The sequence below is a fragment of the Saccostrea cucullata genome, unplaced genomic scaffold (assembly GCF_032062105.1).
Source record: "Saccostrea cucullata isolate Sc308-1 unplaced genomic scaffold, CSIRO_AGI_Scuc_v1 ctg671, whole genome shotgun sequence".
NCBI classification, from domain to species: domain Eukaryota; kingdom Metazoa; phylum Mollusca; class Bivalvia; order Ostreida; family Ostreidae; genus Saccostrea; species Saccostrea cuccullata.
In genome coordinates, this window is record NW_026925346.1 from 29,921 (window position 1) to 51,156 (window position 21,236).

A 21,236-nucleotide genomic window follows, 5' to 3' on the forward strand; every position below is an offset into this window, starting at 1 on the left:
CTTTATTTCAAATCATCTATTTCTCCTCTCATTCGTGTCTCTTAAGCTTGTAACATTTACTTTCCGCCTATATTTCGCATTATGTAATTTGTCGATTTTAAGGACGGTCGATCCCATGACTCTTTTCAAGTGACATTTTTTCCCTTATCAATCTACAATACAATCTACACCCATTTTCTATAAATACTCATGAAAACGTATTTTTGCAAAGAGCTCAAGTCTTAAAAATGGGTAAGTAATTTATATACTCGAGGGTTGTCCATAAAGTTTGGAAAACGATTTTTTGTTTAACTATATGGTCTTGATTGCAAATAAAAAATAATCGTAATGGAAAACCAAGCAGCATTGCTTGATAACGAACAAAATTCTTTAAATGCTGATAGAACAGAATTTATTCGCATATGATTTGCTTATATACTATTGTATGTATATACAATATAGTACGGATAAATCCAAGAAAAATCATAGTGGTCGGTGGATAAATATGAAAATTATATTCATATTTGTTTATTCATATAGTATGTGTATTCACTAGACAAAATTGCAAACGCACCATCTAGGAAAATTAATATTTTACTTTCAAACACATGTTTATGATGTATTTGATTCTTAAATATGTTGCGTTAATAAAAAAAAATACGGCATAGTAACGTCAAAATTTATAAATAAATACAATGTTTACTGAAGTGTGACCAATTCATTGAAAAAATTAAAATCGGGTCTATTTTATTTTAGAAGAAAAAATTCATTTTTTTCTTTGTATCTGTGTTCCTTGCATTTATACTAATTAGAAACCCAGGAAAAATGTTATCCTGTTTGCAGCTTTGACGCTTGAAGAGCGTGCTAAAGCAGATAGTATGGAGTCTGCAGGGGGTTCCTTTCAAGAAATCTGTAAAAAATGAAAACAGTTAAAAGCTAAAAAATTCCACTCATAAAGAATTGTTGCAAATAGATTAACAAACATAAAAATATTAACTATAGGTAGCCACGGCATTAAGTTAGCAGCATACAATAAGTTGAAAATTGTTCCACAAAACTGGGTCAACCGGAAGTTGAGTGGATTTGTTAAGGACACCAAGGCACTGGATAATTACTAAGCGATATGAGAGTTAATGACGAATTTGCTATTCGATTTATAACTCGGGACTACTACTGTGGCAGCCTCACAGACCACCTTTAGTGATCAAACATTTCATATCTGAGCAAAAATTGTGCGCAGTGCAGAGCTGAAAATTTGTTTTCGGACAAGAAGGTCATTCAAGGCTCTTGTCATGATACCAAGACATTTGTCAATCCCACTGTTTTGGAAATAATGGCATATTATATACACTGGCACATATCCGGCAAATGTTTAATGCATGAATAATTTTTTTAAAAACATTTTTGAAAACATTCAGTAATCTTTAAAAGAAGTTTGTAGTTGAGGGTAATATTGAAATTGTCACCCAATGAAAATTTGTTGATGAGTGTTTGTCATGTGTTTGTAAATTATCAATGTTAACCTGAATTACACACACTATTTATATGATAATGGTCAAGCACACGTGTTACTATCAAAGTTTTCTGTCTCGTGCACTAATACTAGTCTTAAAAGTGATCTGTCATTTAATATTTACATTTTCAACTGTTTTGCTATAATAACTCCTTGAATAAAAGTGTCTTGATTCCACAATATTTACAATTGCGAAGTAAAAGGTCAAGTCCCTATTAATCTACTATACCTTATAATGTGGTATTATATGTAACATACGTTATAAAACCCAGAACTGAGCCGAAGACCGTCTGTCTATTTGTCTGTCCGTCTGTAAACTTTTTACATTATCGAGAACCACCAGGCCTATTTCAACCAAACTTGTCACAAAGTATCTTTGGGTAAAGGGGATTCAAGTTTGTGAAAATGAATGGTCACATCTTTTTCCAAAGGCAGATGATTACAAATTAGTGAATCTTAAATCTATGGCATCTTTTAAAAATCCTCTTCTCAAGAATTACTAGGCCAAGAAAGATAAAACTTATCTGGAATATATAGGATTTTTTTTTTTTTAAAAATCTTCTCATGAACAGGAAAGCCATGATTGATCATATTTATATGGAAGCATCCTGAGGTTGTGTAAAAACACGTTTGTTCAAATCATGATTGACACACAAAAGACAATAAAAGTTTTACATAGGAATGTGTAGAAAAAATCTTCTTCCTAAGAACAGAAAAGCCAATTTTTGTTATATTGATATGGAAAAATCATTAGGAAGTGTAGATTCACATATATTCAAATCATGATTCCAGGGGATCCCAGGGGAGGGGTCTAACTGGTTATGAAATTTTTACAAAGGAATATAGAAGAAGAATCTTGACAAAAATTCTTCTGTTCAGCAACAGCAAAGCTGTTGCTATTAATGTGAAAGCATCCTCAGGTAGTTTAAAATCTAAGCCCTCCCCTCCTCAATTTAAACTTTTTAAAACTGAGCTGATTTGTACTTTTTTTCTAGTCAATGTGCTCAGGTGAGTGTTGTGTCCATGGGCCTCTTGTGTCATAAATTTGATGATTCTCAAAAGTTTTTCGTCATTTATTTGTTTACTGGATCGTGATATGCACCCATTCTCATATTGAGACCTACATATTCTCTGTTTTTCCAACATTGTTAAATACAGTAACATTTACATTTGTAAATGTTTTGCATATATAGCAATGTTTGAGGAAGGCTCTTTCACACCTGTGTAAAGCAGGTTTGTCACGTGACCATAAATTGGTTGCTTAGTCATATATGATCTACGTAATTCGATAGCAACTTCATAAGAGATCAACGTTTTTCAACACATTTAATTTATACCGGTGAGCATTGAAAAAAAAATTCGTTTTATGGATTTTAAGGTATACCTTTACTCAGATGACAAAAAATTCCACTGATAAGAACGAAAAACCTCCTAGTGCACATTGTACACTTATGATTCTTGTGTTAAATTTCAATTCCGAATAACTAGGTCAATGACCTACTTTTCATGCTAGTGGCCCCTGAGTATTTCTCGGGAAATACCCCAATTTTTCACATTATGACCAATGTTTTCTCACGAAATATTATAAGCAACCAAACTCTTTTAATAATAAAATATTAAAGTAAGGGAACAGTGTTGCTTCATATAAAGAAACGATTTGAGCTTAAGCCATAAACTTGAAAATTATTACAGTCCGAATTTCCTCTGTCATATTTATATTTTTTCCCCATTTTTAATTGAATATTACAAAAATCTGACTGATATGAACTCTAAATTATTTATAACCTTAGGTTACTCCTGTTGCCCTTATTATGATAATATTAATGTTATATGGGGTCATTGATCAAATTATTGAGATTTGTTGCCTGGAATGGTTTTTATTCATATTTTTGAATTTCCTTATTTCATGGCATTTAATTATTTAAGATTATTTATGAGCTTTAACACATATAATATTTGCAAAATGATATCTAAAAATACATTTAATCTTTACATTGTGATTAATATCACAAGGAATAAAAAAATTGACAAAAATGAAAAATTGAATTTTAGTCCGAATTTCCTCTACATTACCATGCATTGAATTTTGTTCCTGAATATTTTCTTCAAATAATAAAATATGAAATTTTTAAATTGATATTGACTTAAAACTTGGTTGTTTTATACATTTAGAACAATTTATGATTTAACATATTATACTTTAGAAAATTTCCTGTCTGTTTCCTGAAACCTGAGTAAACATCATCCTTAATCAATCGTTCCCTATTTTTTTTTTTATAATAAATCAGACACAAATGTAAATGTACATGTGAGTTATAAGGCGTCACTTTTTGAGTTTTATTTGGATGAAAATACGGATTGGCATGTGATCAAATCTACCATATAGCCCATCGGGCATATTTACATCCCAATAAAACTCAAAAATGGATACCTTAATTAATTCTTAAGTGAGACATGAATGAGTTCGCAAATTGGCGTCGTCGTTAAAACTTCCGGCTTTCGCTTCAATTTTCATTTATGTATTTATGCGTTAGTATTCGACATTTCCGATCCAATTATATCCGAAATAAATAATTTGTACTCCTTCCAACCGTATTTTATTTTTAATAGGTTTATTATCTTTAGGTAGTTAAACAATTTTAACATCTTCCTGGAAACATGCCTTAACTCAGAAAAGAAATTACACCTGAACAAAAGAATCCATAGTTAATTTACCTTCTTCGGGTAAATAAAGTGAAACGATTCAGAATTTGACTGGAATTAATTGCGGATCAATAAAGAAATTTTTGAAGAGGTTACGAGATAGATAGAATGCAGAGAATGATATTAACATTTTTCATTGGCCAGCACAAAGCCCTGACATTATTACAATACAAAATCTATGGAAAGTTCTAAAATGCAAGATTAATCAACGTTTAAATGAAATCAAAAACAGTGATGACCTGAAATGCATGCTGGCTGCAATTTGGAGTAGCCTACAGGTTCATTACATCAAAAGTCTTTATAACAGTCTTCCGAAGAGAAACGCACTGGGTTGTAACAAGAGGACAGATTGCCAAATACTTAGCCTTTAACAGTGATTAAAGTAACAAAATCAAACTTCCTTTGATTTATAAATTCGTTGTTTTTGCATCTTTTTAAATGTACGTTTACAACAACGGCCATATTGCAATCTCATTCATGTAACACTAAATTATATTACGTATTTTAAAACGTGTTTAGCTTACAGGAAAATTTTCTTTGAATTGTAATCCCTGAAACGAAACGGAAAATGTGATTTTAGTCTCTATGTTTTAAAATGTAATACAGTTGATGTACAATCTAAAACATGATCTGATAAGTAAAAAGGATTTTTGCTTACTTTTTTCGACTTTACAAAAAGAGAGAAGAAAAAAGCTTTGGGTGCAACTGGACAAGAATTTAAGAGCTCTAAAAGAACCGAGGAATGTTCTCTTAGTGGGATCTCTTGGAGTAGGAAAATCGTCATTTATCAATTCAGCCATCACAGCTCTAACGGGGAAATACGATTATTATGCCGACATTGGCGATGGAAGCAAGCACCAAACAAAATTTTTTCACAGGTGTGTAAATCTGTATTCTCCCAACTTGTTCGATAATTATGAGCATGTTCTGAGTACAAATATTATTTCTTCAACAGAGACAGTCTACCGACAAATAAGTTAAGAACACGGGTTGTATGTTAACTGGCGTGTTTTATATCCTTTATCAGGCCTTTGCTTTGAACTAAATTTGTTTTGTCTACTTGATAAATACATAGGACTCAAGGAAAATGTGATCGGCAAAAGGGGGGATGTAAAATATTCAAAATAACGTACAACTGTAACATCACCACATTAAGTTGATTATCTTATTTAAGAGCAACTGTCATCTGACGTGAAGACTGGAACACTATTTAAATAAAATTTATAAAAAGTAAGAAATATTATGATAGCTATGTATCTTCGAAGACAAACTTCACTATAATAATAATAATTATATATATATATATATATATATATATATATATATATATATATATATATATATATATATATATATATATATATATATATATATATATATATATATATATATATATATATATATATATATTTGAATATGAAGAAGAATGAAGTAACACATGGACCCTAATTATTTTACATAGAATCAGCCGAGATGACTATTGGGATCCTGATGATGAAGCAGATAAATGTAAACACCTCGAACTCCCAACATTCATTGACATCATTGGACTGGATGCCCAATTGTCTGCATCTAAAGGGGACGAAGAAACGGTTAACAGCATTCTGTTGCACTTGATCATAAACGGGAGACTACCGGAGAATTGTGATCTTCTGGATGCGAGCAAAAAGCTTAAAGCCGGACAAAAATTAAAGAAAAGGAACGAAGAGAAAAATCTAAAAGTCGACACAGTAATTGTTGTCATATCAACAGAGAATCCAATTATTCCACAGTCACTTATAGACGAAATCTATAGAGAGGCAAAAATAAGAGAAAGAAGTAAATAAAATATATATGGCACGCCAAATTCACAAAAAAATGAGATAAACCTAGTTTCGCAATTGATAAACTAGGTTTATCGACTGTAAACTATAGTTTACAAACCGTAAACTATAGTTAACGATTCGTTAAGTATAGTTAACGATTCGTTAATTATAGTTTTCATCTGTAAAACTATATTTAACGGTTGTTAACTATAGTTTACGAATGATAATCTAAGTTTATCTGTCTGCAATAAGCGTTAACAATAGCTTTTGTTGATAAACGTAGATTCACGTTTGTAAACTGTAGTTTACAATCGTAAACTATAGTTTAGAGTTGTTAATCATAGTTTCACAAAACGTGAAACTATATTTATCAGATCGTTAACTATAGTTAACGGTTTGTAAACTATAGTTTACAAATCGTGAAACTGTATTTATCAGATAATCTATGTTTTGCAATCGCAAATGATTGTTTTTGATGTTAAATATAGTTTACGGTTGTGAAACATAGATTATCGCGTTAACAATGGTTTACAGGTGTTAAATATAGATTAACGTTGTTAACTATAGTTTACAGTCAGTAAACTATAGTTTACAACCGATAAACCTAGTTCATCGACTGTGAAACTATGTTTAGCTCATTTTTGTGAATTTGGCGTGCCATAAATATATATCAATTAATGTTGATTACATGTACTTACTCCTAAATTGAAAAAAAAACATTAAACACAAAGTGCATTATACTGTAAACGTATTACAGTTGGCTGTGTATTCTTTTTAGCGGCTTTGGCGGAACGCAGCAACCACTAAATCAAATACAACGCTAATTATCTCACACATATACACTTAAATAAGGAGAGGAAGAAATGCGCTAAAGCAAGTCTACGGTAACTTATTCAAAAATCAAATTCCGCCAAATATCGTACACGCTAAATATAATACATGTACAGTACAAATGTATATGCTTGTAAAGGGGCTTGGGCACAAATTTGAATTACCGTAAATCTGGAAATTTTTGCTGTAGATAAATTTTTAGCAAATTTGCGAATTCATTGCATTCGCAAAAATATTTTTCTTAAAAATTAATTACCAATAAGAAAATGTAAACAAAGCAGTGGTAATTCGCAAAATTTTGAAACGTAAAAATTAATCAACACCATTTTGACCCGAATTCGCAAAATAAAATCGACGTAAAAATTTCCAGATTTACGGTATGCGAGGGTTGAAAAAAAAATGTCACAACTTCGATACTATTGCTTCTAGTCGACGTAAAACAACAATATTATAATGATTGAAGCTGCATTTATTTTAAATCAGACCTGAAAAATCAAATTGACATGATTTATAGTTTGCAAAATCAGGTTATATACAACGTGCGATTATGGTAGTTTCCGTCCAGCCTCATATTTTTCAGGGCCCCCTGGTTCAGGGGTTGTGGTGTTAGGGTGGGACTCTAAAGATTATACAGTGAAATATTTGAAAATGTTCTTTGCTCTTCAGTATTATGCCGATGATTAAAGTACAAAATTATAAAATTTCTATGGGTTGGGGAAATATATTATATACTGATTATATAGTGTAAATGCCACCACGTAGTTCCGCAGCTCTGTCTCTTGGTATTAGGTAATCGAAGTAAACATGCTAAGTTTATAATTATGGCGAGCCATGATGTTTCATTCAAAATTGTGTTAATCCTGGCCTCATGTTTAAAAGACAAAACATATCCAATTCTTGGAAAGTTGTTGCATGACACTCATGGCCTATAATGTCCGTGTGCCTCTTTTTGTATATATTTATATATTTTTTGATTTCCTTTGTTATTAAGTATACGATGTATCGTCTACATGTAATTGTAAATGTGCATTGATAATAATTTTATAAACATAAATGTTATTCTTCCTATCTTGGCTATAATCAAGAAAATCTTGAGAGTGTTTTATTTATTTTCCTGTTTAAGATATCCCTGTGTTTGCTGTATTGACAAAAGTGGACATAAGTGGCATGTCTGAACAGGAGTTGGAGGATAAGAAAACCGAAATTTGTGGGGTCATTGGTATCACAAAAGACAAACTGCTAGTGTGTAGGAATTATCAACCAGGAGACACACCAGATATTGAGACAGACATCAAAATACTGGAGTTCATGATTACGGTTGAGTGTTTAAGGATTGTTTTAATATCCTGAAAACTACACTTCAAACAACAATAATGTCAAGAAAACTTGAGAAACACGTTAAATATTCTAATCATCATTCCATCATTGAAAAAGAAAATCCAGTTTATTTTTACTTAGAAAAAAGCGAATCTAATATACCGCTTTGTTTCTGGTTGACTCTTTCTTTATACTTACGAAAATTAAAATAAATAAAAAATAATCCAGCAGTCAAAGTAAGCATGCTAAGTATATCGTTATGATTAGCAATGGCGCCTCTTTCAAATTTGTGAATTTCATGGCTTCTGGTTTAAAACACGAACATATTCAATAGTTGGAAAGTTATTGCATGCTAGTCAGGTGACATGTAAGATCCATGGGCCTCTTGTTTGATTGTCTCACTTGTCATTAAATACGGAGGCTTTTTTTTTAAATTTACACTTATAATACTATACATGTATTTACATTTACTTTGTTTGACCCTAATAAAAAAGCATTACATGTATATAATTACACACAAGACCAAATCACTTAAGTCTGTCTGGTGTATGAATACAGGGACTACGCTGTTACTGTTTAAACAAAGCGGAAAATTTTCTGTTATACAATTCATTTGTATTTCTTTGTTGCAAAACCAAAGTTTATCTTTTTAAATTAAAAAAGAAAACTTTGAAAATTGTTATCTGTTTTATTGTGCACTGTATTCGTTTCCGGATTAAGCTGTTCCAAAGGTTGTTGTATCAATTGCAACTTACATGAAGGATAAGGTGGGAATTTTAAATAGAAAATAAAAATTCCGGAAAATACAAGGGATAAAAAAACTGTTAATATAAGCATTGAATTATCATCTTTTGAAAGATGCAGTCTCATAACTGCAATGATGTGTGCAAACAAATTTTGATAACGCGCTAACGCTCGTTACTCAATTTGTTTGCACACATCACTGCAGTTACGAGACTGCATCTTTTAAAAAAATGATAATTCAATGCTTAAGTATATTATTTTTTACAGGTTATACGATAATGAATTTCAGATTTTTTTTCTCAACGTATTCAGGTGATTTTGTATCATTTCAGGTGTGTAACCCTCGCATTCAAGCATTCACTTATACGAAGGTTGAAGTTGAGGAAGATGTCAAAATGAAGTTCTGGAAAGAAGCTATAGCAGTAGCCTTTGTGGCAATTATCATTGCTCTCTTGTATCTAATACAAAAGAGACTATTTTAAACATAATAACATCAGCAGTACATAATAATTACAGAAATACACATGTACCAAATATAATAATTATCATTGTCTGAAATATATGTACGAATAAGTTTAAGATTTTGTGCCCATATATGTATCAGTTTTAAACAACATTTGTCTTTGTTCAGTGTCTTATCATGAGCAAAATAATGCATGCAGTTCACATTTAATACTTTGTTTAATGAAGAAGTTATTGTTATATATTAATTATGCATGTATCATATTGAAAAGAAACGTAATTACTTAAGTTTTACTCTCCATTTAAATGATTAAAAATTAGATTAAAGAAGAAAAGATTTCGTAAAATACAATGACATAATCTTTCACATAATTTCATTTTAAGCCTCCAAGAGTATCCCTTACTCTCACGGTCCATAATTCTGTAACACCTCCTGTTGAAAAGGATGAGAAAGTAGACCATAGTGGGAAAATTGACAATTATTATAGTGAGGCATTACTTTTCTGTCTCCAAATCGTACATATTATTCACCCATCTTATTTAAAAAATATTACTGTTTTTCAATTTCCATCAAGCAATATAATTTCTTTTATATCATACTTGATAATTATTCTGCAAGGGAATCACTGTGTAATCCATGTATCTATAACTGCGTATTAAAAATAAAACTGACTTTCAATTACTTGTTTGATTGCTTGATTGCTGATGTGCTGACTATACATGTATAGGCATGACTTGCTCTCATAAATATGACAATTTAATTTCATTCTTCACCTGCTGTTTACATATGCTATAAATGGAACAAGAAGCCCATGGAGCAAATCGCTCACCTCAGCACTTTGGCCTGGAGCACTATAGATTGGGTAGAGGTTTTCGATATTTGGCTAATTTAGCGACTTATTGATAAAAAATCAGGTGCCTATGCTTGGAGTCATAAAAAATGATTAAAATGAAATTAAAATGTCTGAACCTACTCCTGAATGAATGGGGGAAGGCATATTTTGAATAGACTTGAATATGCAGTACATGTTCTAACATAGAAATATGACCAATCATGGATTTCCTGTTTTCCAGAGGAAGGTTTTTTAAAACGATTTTTCCTGTGTATTCTTATAAACATCTTTGATCTCTTAGGTGGCTTATCGTGTAGCAGGGGGTCATGATTTAAACAAACTTGAAACCACATTATGTAAAGGAAGTTTTTAAAAAGTCTCAACTTAGTTTGGCCCAACAGTTCCTAAGGAGAATCTATTTAAAAAGTATCACCAACAAATTTTTCACTGATTCCCAATAATCTCGCTTTGTAAGATGACTTCGATTCTGAAGACTCTGGAGAAAAAAGTCAAAAATGAGAAAAATTACAGACCGACTATAGACAAAATCTGATCAGAAAAGCCCACGTGAGCTTTCAGCTCAGGTAAGCGAAATAAGTGACCATGAATGACCAAGATATTAGGAGGTTTAAAAGAAGGATGTCATATGAAGTTGATTTCGTTCATTTTTTTTTATGTGAAAAGACAAAAAATGGCTGTGGCCCTCAAATGGACATTTAGATAGATCGACGACGTATTGTCAATTAACAATGGTTATTCCCATTCTAATGTCGAAACGATATACCCAGGTGAGCTTGAGATAAAATATATCACATAGTATGGCACATTGTTACATACATGTATTTGGATCTTTTGCATGAAAAAAAAAACGTCAATGGTAATCAAATGGTAATGTCCAATCACTTTGATTGTGTTTCAATAAAATATGTTTAGATCAAACTAAATATGTTTTCTTAATATCTCTTGATGAGTTTAAATATCATTAAATATTTTTTCGAGTTACTAGATAATTAATATTATTTGTGCATTAATGAAAGTAGTGATCAAGAGCCTGTATTTCTATTTTTTGTGTTTTCTTCGCGAATTCGACCACAAAATGACTGAGAACTATAGCACTTTACGTAAGTCTTGTGATTGCGCCATAGCTAAATTTGAAATGATGGAGAACCCTAACTTCGTGCAAAAATCGATTTTTTCTGAAAGAATTTTATCTGAACTAAGTTTAACAAAAACTGTGTCATCTTTCGTGACTATTTTAAGTTACAGGAGTACATATGTGCATGTACTTTCGTTTCTACATTGTACTATGGCGGAAGGTCCAAAGACACATGCACAAGCATCAGTAGTAGGTAATTCATTTTAAAACATCTAAATTCGTACTTTGCAATTTAAAATCAGTGTAATTCTGTTCCGACTTTGTAACCTCATTGAGACAATGAGTATTCAATATGAAGATGAAAATAAGAATTATTTGCCTTGTTTGTAAATTTACCTATCATTTCAATAAATTTGATCAATATCGCCTTTATTTATTGAACAGATTTTTAGGTATTTTGAGATTGATCACTGTTCATGATATATCTTCACTTTTTTCATTTGTAGAAGAATTTGGATCTAATTCTACATCCTACTTATCCTCATATTCAGTTTTTAAGTATAGCATTCTTCAAAATTTCATTTCAGTCTTAAAAATTATAACATTCATGTCAACTAAAATGAATGTGATTTTGTACACTTGATTTCTTCATAACATATAGAGATGAAGAAAAGCAATCAAGCTAAAAAGTCCATTGTATGACCTCTAAATAAAACATTAGAGGTGGGATCAGGTGTCATAAAAAAGTATGTATCTCCTGTCGACTGGTCCCTATCAGAAATGTGCACTGTTTTCTTTTGAATGTATTAGAGAAAAAATAAGCGTTGAATACTAGTATGCCAGCGATCTATAAAAAAAACAAATGTTAAAACAAAATGAAAGACTTGATAAACTTGCTTGACAGGTAGCAAAACATAGGTACACCCTTTATAGTACTTTAAAGTCAAATTGAAATTAATAATAAAAGATGTGGAATAAAAGGAAAAGGGCGTCATTTCATTTTGGTAAGAGAAGCTTGGACTCGAAATATGTTTAATTAGTTTTCGTGTATTTCAAAAGGTCCAGTAAAACATACATCCAAATAAAGGACCACATATATGTAGTTACTTCAATGTTCAAATTGCACTAAGAAAAATTGAAAACTGAAAAGAAAGTCCAAATACCTATCTCAAGGGTAAAGAACTATATGCGATATTCTGCATATCTTTGCCCCCACAAAAGTCAAATTTTCAAAAATTCTTGAAATGTGCTGAATTATATAAATTGTGTGAGAAATATAGATTAACAGAATATATTATACTTTCAAAGTAGTTTGTTGAAAAAATTTATTTGATGGCGTTACAGACTAGTCCGCTTTTATATCATTTTTTAGAAAGAGGACAAAATGGACAAAATTTCAACATTTTAGCTTTAAAATTTATAGAGTGCAGGTTTTGCTCAGGAACAATATTTACATATTTCATTGATATTATCATTCTACACATTATATCAAAATATTGAGCCTGATCAGACCTGCGCTCGGTGACTTTTACTCAAAATATCGACATAATATAAACATTTTGCTGTAGAAATCATGGAAATTTTAAATTCACGTCATTTTCGTGACGTCATTTTAAACATATTACATAATTGCTTAGGAAAATATTCAGTGCTTTGAAGTCAGCCTATATCCCCCTGTTTAAGAACATAATGAAATATTTCTCCGTCAAAGTTTGATTTGGGGGGCAAATATTGGTTATTACCGAATAAAGTTCTTTCAAGTACCCGACTATACAGCTGCAAATAAGCCGCATAAATAAATGAATAAGATTTTGAAGAAAAGAAAATATTCAGAGATTTTCTTTATTCACCAATTCACCAATTTTCGCCAGATCTCAGCCATTTTGAGATGTTTTTATTCTAAAAATGTATAAAAACAATCAAAGGAAGATTGTAAAATATAAATATGTCATGGGAAATGATATTCGTCAGCGTCTCTGGGGCATCCCCAAATACTTTGAAGTTGATATTAAAGCATTGCTGTAGTTCCTCATTCACAACATCTATGTTATCTTTTGTGCCAAATCTTCTCATGACCTAATCTTTTAAAAATATGTGTGAATGCCAATGGAAACTAATTGTGTCCCTTAGTACACCGACCTGTGAAGCAAAATTTATTCAAAGACTTCTATATGAGAACAAATACTTATTTTACCGACCGACAGGGGATGCTTAATTCATCTAGGTACGTGATCCAACCTCTGGAATTATCAGGGGTTCATGTCTCTCTGTCCTATTCACATATTTGTTAGGGACTTTCTTGAGATCGATCTCTGTTTGTTAACTTCAGTATAAAAATCTACGCATTATCTGCTTTTCAAGGGGATTTTTGATAAACATGATTCTGTGTCATTTCGAAGGCATTGCAGACACAAAAGATTTTCTTCTTCTTGAAATTTACACACCTTTATTTTCATGTACAAAAAAGGAAACTTGGCATTTAGTTTTAGAAGCAAGTTCAAGTAAAAATCAGAATCATGGAAAATATTTCAAACAATTAAATATGAAGATGACTAAAAGTAATCAAGTTCAAAAGTCCATTGAAAAAATACAGAAATGGAACAAAGCTCACAAAAACCTCAGAATCAGGTGTCATGGAGGAGTTACCATCTCCTCTCGACCGGTCACAACTGCGGTGTTCTCATTGTAATGAGAAAAGTAAAAAATTCATAGACAATCCAGTGTTAGATAATGGCTTTTCGTTTAGTATGTACGTCACTCAGCATTCGCCTTCACGATTGAATCGATGCAATGCATGATAGAAAATGCATGCTCTTCAGAGGTTGCAAATAATAAAGAAAACCACAGATTAGGATCAATCAAATAAAGCAACAAAAATGCCGAAAACTTTTCTATGGAGTCTCTACTCGAGTGATAAATTGTCATATGGGATATTGTATAACCTAAACAATTTGAAATTGATCAACATACTAAGAATATTCACTTTTTTTGTTATAAAATCATTAGAAAGGCACTGAGTGCTTGAATGTTTTTGTAAAGAAAGAGGGCGTATAAGGCGTGTACAATCCCCCGCTCTGAGACAAAATGTTTCTCAATTTTCAAAATTCACAAAAAAGTTATATTTTTCTAAAATAATGTTCTCAGTAATGTCATCTTCAAAATATTTTATTATTTCATTTTACTGAATGACTTATCATTTGATAATCTTTATTTCAAAGTTGACAGTTAAGCATATTTAGTGGAAAATGGGTTAAATAGAGCTATAAAAAACGAATTTTGAACATGAATGGGTCAAATCTCCATTCTTCGTGAACGCTTAAATGATGGAAATGTAAATGTAAAATCCATTTCATTTGTCAAAAAAATGGAATCTGAACCCATTCTAGATGATAATCGAACTTTCTGAAAAAATTTTCGCTTCAACAAATCCGTCCATTTAAATCACACTGAAAGACCTCAATAGTGCATATACTTCGTAGCGTAGAGGTTAAAGCGGTTGGTCTAATAAAAGATAAAATAAAAAAAGCGGTTGGTCTTGGACCAAAGCTGCGCTATGGAGAGAGTTCGAATCATACATGAAGCTTTTTCTTTTTTTTCAAATGTCTTAAAAACATGAGTAAAAATAAATTATTTAAACAATGAAATATAGAATTTGATATGTAAAAGATGATATAAACCATAAAATTTAAAAAAATACTACTTTTTGAATTGAGAAATGTCTTTTTTCAGAGCGGGGGATTGCCCTCGCTTTGTACGCCTCCATTCTTTAGAACTTTTAAACTTTATTTTATTTACAATTATTCTAAAAGGTGAAAGAAAAGAATTTGACAACATGGGAAAAGAAGACCCCCTAAAAGAAAGAAGAGAGGAATTGATGCACGAAATAGAAGAAAAATTGCGGCGTATTAAACAGCCAAGAAACATTTTAATACTCGGGCAGCTTGGTGTTGGTAAATCCTCCTTTGTTAATACCGTTACTTCAGTTTTGAATAGAAAGTTTGAATATATAGCTCAGACAGGCAGTGGGTCCAGACACGTGTCAACAACATACCGAAGGTAAGTTTCTTTATCTCATTATCAATATATCATCTCATTTTATCTCAATTAAACCTTAAGGTGATAAAGCACAGATATGCAAAACGAACGATCATCTTTGCAGAACAAAGGTACATAATAACACCACAAACGAAAATAACTTAATAAACAGGCAAGTGGTAAATCTAGTCTTCCCGACGTCCGACTCCCGACGGTCCCGGATATTAGTTTTTTGGCGATTTCCTTTTTATCGGTGCACAGAAACTCTTCAATCTTCTCAGGTACATTTTCTAGGTATAATTGAATTCATAAATATGTAAAAACTTTAACAAATTTGCGTATTTATTACTGGAACAGCAGCATCACCTGTCAAAAAGCGGTAAATCTATTAAAAATGCAATAATAATGAACCATTGAACACTGTTCTCTTTTAGCAAAATCTTATCTCTAACTAGAGTCTTTAGTATATATCTAAAATAATCATCTCATTCTAATTGTCAAGATATTCTAACCCCCTTCATTTTTAGCCCATTGTCTAAAATACTTCTCTAGATTCCATATTAGAAATGAAGTTTTCTCCGGCCATTTGAAAATCTGGGCTCCCTTCATTTAGGATTTTATAAAGTGATAATATTACGATCGTCAATTTGAACAATATTTACATTACTAGTAATGATGTGTCAATTTAACGAGGAAGAAGAACAATATCACTTAATCATTTTTAGATGGACAATATCTAAGTACTGTAAAGTTTGTTTATCATGCATTTCAATGTTAAAATGTAAGGGTAAGGGCATAACTGTAGGACATACACAGTGTACAGTTTAACTTGAAATAAGGTACAACATAAATTGGACTTATTCAATATAAAGAATGTTTTCCGTCTTTACTTCTCATAATACATAGCGGTTTCAAATGGTCAAGTTTAATTTATATCATTTTGTTTATGATTAACTCTTATATTATTTAATGGCTTACTAGATTCACACCGGAGATATATTGGAATCAAAAAGTCGACAAGGAGCTTTCTCTTCCCACTTTTATCGATGTGAGTGGCTTGGAAGAACAGCTGTCCAAATCAAGACATGTACAAAAAGACGATAATGACAGAAACAGTGGAGATGTCCAGACAGACAAAAACAAGGCTTCCGCCAACAAGCAAGCAATAGAATTAATCATTCAGGGCAGACTTCCCGATAATTGTGACCTATTTGCACTTTTTGAAAATCTGAATATGGGGAGAAAAATAGAGAAAGCAACAGAAATTAAAGGAATGGCTGTTGATATTATCATAGTTGTTGTATCCGGAGAAACGATGGCGATTCCCCAGGCTTTGCTTGACGATATCTACGAAGAAGCCAATTTGAACCAAAAAAGTAAAGAATTTTAATCCTTATATGGTATTCAAGAGACTACGTAATGTCCACGCAATGTTTTTGAAATTGCAAATGTCACTAAATGACCTTAAATATATACATTAGATAATATAAACATTCATGGTTATATGTTCATGAATGATAAAACCTTGGTCCACCAAAACAATTTGAAAAATAATAGCTCTTCCTCATATTGTGAGATTATTTTCTTTAAAAAGTAGATTTCAATTTATAAAAAAAAAAGAATTAATAAAAAATGAGATTGTATAACTATGAGTTTTTTTAACATTTTCAGAAATTCCTGTTTTTGGAGTGATGACAAAAAAGGACAAAATTGACGAATCTGTAAATATCGAAGAGAAAACGAAGGAAATTTGTCAGGCTCTAAGCATTGACGAAGAACACTTTTTATTATGTAGGTGTTACCAATCCGAGAAAGCCGAAGACTTAGAAAATGACATAAGAATTTTAGAATTTTTTTCTAAGGTATGTATAACTCATATTCGAAGTTATGGTCTTATATTTCTTGTATATGTACATTAAAAAGAGCTAATTCAAATAGGGTGAAACAATAGGTGCAGAAAAATTTGTAAAACTGTTTTTGCATTCAAATCAGTACATAATATTATAAAATATTTTTCATTTTTGTGTGACAGTCTGTTCACAAGAAAAAATCGAATGTTTTTACAAGATATATAAATAAAGAGTCCATAAATTTGTTGATTTACAGCATAGGGATATCAGTACAAATTATTTTGTATCTAAATTGATAATACAAACGTACGACATGCTTTTATCTAGAGGACGTCAGAACGCATACAAGCTTCATGTAGAATACTAGTGCTAATTGTAACGGGGACCGTTACAGATGTTCCCCAAACGCTCCCCATGTCCCTTTTCGTGCCTTATTCCTCTTAGACCTTTTATAAATATGCTAAGTATCCAAGGATTTCATTTAAGAATATAAAAGTTACAATGATATCAACTATCAACTATATATCGTTTAACGTTTTGCACACGTACATGTACATTCATATCCAAGATGATTATGGCATGTTGGTTAATTTATAAACATATCTTTCTATCCCGCGAATCAAAGAAATACATATATAAAGTTACCATTTTTCAAGCATAGGTCCTTTTTTAATATATCGATTCACATTTTATTTCTCTACTTATTTTAACCTCGGGCTCAAAGTTGGTTTTATTCCGACCACAAGGCAGGGTTAACCTAAAGTCGACTAAGGGTATCACGCCGATAGCTAACCAATCAAAATGAACTTATTCAATAGTAGTTCCATACATGGAAAAGGGATTTTCCTTTCTGTTCGGAATTTTTTTTAATATTTCCTCTCAGGCCATTTTGACAACGCTGGTACCTGTGCCTAGTAAATTTTATATACTTTGTAAATAAATATATAAAGGTTTTTGACCGGAACTATTCATTTTTTCCAATGCATAGGGGGCTACTTTCTGGGGTTTACAAGAGATGTTTAAAAAGACATTCGTGTCAGCTAATGTGACCAATATTGTTTAACACCTTCTTATTAATATTTTTTTTATGAATGCAAATATCTGATTATTTAACGAAGGAGCGTACCTGTATATTGATTTTTAATATACCGAAAATCGCAATTTCTGGGGATTGCGTAATTCTAAAAAAAAATTCAAATAAATTTCAAAGGTAAAATAAACAAAGGATGCTAGGTATTAAAATATTATTTCAAATCAGTAGAATTGAATGCTATTAACGACATCTGAATAAATAGACTATAAAAGGCTTATTATATATACCAACTTTGTTCATCTGCACTTTAATTTTTAACACGACAGGATTTGTAATTTTTTCCGTATAAATTAACAATTTCTATATACCTTGGAAATTCAAATCAAATATTTTAATACACTTTCCTCGAGCTCTTTTCTGCAGTTTTCCTGAAATTTTATGTGGGTCCGAGGTGTTATTTGAGTTTAACAGCGATTCTCTACGTTGCCATTAATTTGATTTGTTTTGTTGTTGCTGGGGGAGGGGGGTATTTTTATCGTTAACCTATTTAACGTTGGAGTTGAATCTTGTATCTTATTCCAAGAACTTAAGATTGATTGTGATATTTGGATGAAAGGTCAAGGTCATTAAAAACCACCACCTCTTTAACTTTTATCCTGCCAACCAAAATAAACTCTGAAAGGTGTTTCTAGATACATGTACATGTACTTCATCTTTCTTTTTACCCTTGGGTCAAGGACAAAGGTTAAGGTCGATTTCAAGTTCATAGGTCAAGGTGATTTCGGTATATAGCTAATATCAACATTTTATTCAGGTTACCAGTGACCTTGACCTAAGTTTCAAGGTCAAGGGTCAAAAGATCTGCATGCTTCAGTATGTTACATGTCTTGACATTTAGAAGTTCTTAATTCTGCATGAACATCACAAACTCAAGTATGCTGTCGTTTAATGCATTGTGTGCGGGTGCATGTGCATGCACGTCCTTGCATTTACTTTTGATAGTAGTATAATGTAGGCATTCATTATATCTATTCATATTCGAAATTGCACCCTGTATTATTGAGAACCAAGAAAGTTGTAGGCATTTAAAGCTTTAGCCAATCAGATTGCAGCACACGTGCATGTGCGTGAGTTCATGATTATTCTTACATATCATGCTGTAGATCTTCATAATGTATGGCTATGTTAAAATTTCAAAGGATTTTGTCAGAAAACAAAAAAGATATTTAGACTTTTAGTTTCAACCAATCGGAGCGAAGCGCACGTGCATGCGCGTGAGATCTTGCTATTTGACCATGTCATCATGTCTATACTACTAATACATCCTTATATTATGAGTTTCAAATCATTTCATCCAAAATTTAAAAAGTTACGGCTATATCTATTATATTGGTCATTTCACGTGTTACACGTGTGCGCACACGCACGCACGTGCGCGCAAAATGACCTTCGTTCCGCACATCTACATAACATACCTAGTGACCATAAAAAGGTTTCACCTAGATCAGATGAGTAGTTTACGAGAACACTCGCGGACAAAAAAGTACCGGAGAACAAAGAAAAATTCAGAAAAAGTAAAAACAATATGTTCCCAAACTTCGTTTGGGGAACATAATGATATAAGTTATGCAATATAGGTCTTCAGTTCTATTATCGATCAAGTCAATTTGATAGAAAAACAATGGCTTAACAACAGATATGAATATGCCAATCAAAATACAACTTAATAAATTATATCTGAGTTAGAATGAGGCGGCGATACAATGTTAAGCGTGTTTTATAATAGATACAAAGTGCAACGTCATTGTATTTGTCTTCATTATCCGACGGCGATAATTATGAACAGAAATATAACGGTAAATGACAACGAACTCAATCTGATTTAACATTGTAAACGAAAGTTTTCATATCATTGTTGAACATGTTGAAAAAGGATACAGTTCTACTTGAGAAACCGAGAATATCTATATCAACTCGTGCAGCTGACTTCTTGCACCTCCAAACGTTTATTTGTTCCGTGCATTAAGTTTTTGTTTTGTAATTATCAATTGCAATTATTTTCCCTTATAATATATCAACAATGTTTCTTTTGTTTTAGTTGTGCAATCTTCATATTACTGCATATGAAATTCCTAAAATGAAATTTCGTGACCCAGCTGATTCCTCTGGTGGATATAGCTACATGCTTCTGAAGGTGGGAATATTCGTCCTCGTCCTTGCTGCATTCCTTCCCCTGATTCTGGACAGACTGGCTAAGAAAAACACAGCTGGATCAACATAACTTTGATATTTGTCAACATATTTTGATAGCAAAGCATTATACATGTACTGCTTTACCGAGAAAACTTTGATACATGTATTATATAATTTCTATCAAGGAAAAAGAAATGATACACTCAATGGCAATCAAGTAGAATTTTAAATAATATATATTTTATCCATATTTCACGTGTTAATTGATATAGTATGTAACTGCACATCTTTTTTAAAAAAAAAAATAAATTAAAATTAATAAAATTCACAACTTCATGTCTGATGGGCAAGGAAAGATAATGAAGGTTATCATGCTGTCATCAGGTTTTCTTCCAAAAAAACATCGATCACATGCAAATGCAGATATCAAGGTCTGCTAAGCTATCATAAGCGAAGAAATTCGATTAAATTGGACTTTTCATATTTATTTACCAACAATAAAATTGAAATACAATTGTTATTTTCCTTTGGATTGTGTTGAGCTATCCCACTCTTAGCAAGAAGGATATGGAGATAGCAAACAGTATTCAATCTCCAAGTCCATAAAACAATAGAAAATAAGAGCAGATCAAACACGGACCTCTTAAACATCAGAGGTGGGATCAGATGGCATGGAGGAGTAAGCATCCCCTGCTGATCGGTCACACCCGCCGTATGCTCCTTGTCATGATCAGGAAATAACGGAAAAGTCCGTCGTCAATTCAGTGTGTAAATAATGGACTAACAATTAGTAGGATAAACGTCAGTCAGCATTTGACTTAATGATAAATTGTATTTGCTAA

The 21,236-nt window shown here is 31.7% G+C and overlaps 2 protein-coding genes across 2 annotated transcripts in view; both read left to right on the forward strand.

Moving 5' to 3' along the window:
- The window catches only part of LOC134268643 (uncharacterized), a 37,845-nt gene extending 17,149 nt beyond the window's left edge, over window positions 1-20,696 (forward strand). The window contains exons 6-13 of the mRNA XM_062750898.1: window positions 5,658-6,013; window positions 7,955-8,148; window positions 9,225-9,346; window positions 11,409-11,536; window positions 15,105-15,339; window positions 16,300-16,694; window positions 16,990-17,180; window positions 20,300-20,696. Of these exons, the coding sequence (XP_062606882.1) occupies window positions 5,658-6,013; window positions 7,955-8,148; window positions 9,225-9,346; window positions 11,409-11,536; window positions 15,105-15,339; window positions 16,300-16,694; window positions 16,990-17,180; window positions 20,300-20,482 (1,804 nt within the window). The 3' untranslated portion in view covers window positions 20,483-20,696. The remainder of the gene's footprint in view (window positions 1-5,657; window positions 6,014-7,954; window positions 8,149-9,224; window positions 9,347-11,408; window positions 11,537-15,104; window positions 15,340-16,299; window positions 16,695-16,989; window positions 17,181-20,299) is intronic.
- LOC134268646 (uncharacterized) lies at window positions 170-9,578 on the forward strand. Its single transcript, XM_062750902.1, has 5 exons — window positions 170-231; window positions 4,875-5,073; window positions 5,658-6,013; window positions 7,955-8,148; window positions 9,225-9,578. Exons 1-5 carry the CDS (start codon window positions 228-230, stop codon window positions 9,372-9,374), a joined length of 903 nt encoding a protein of 300 aa, XP_062606886.1. The 5' UTR covers window positions 170-227; the 3' UTR covers window positions 9,375-9,578.
- Window positions 20,697-21,236: the final 540 nt, after the last annotated feature.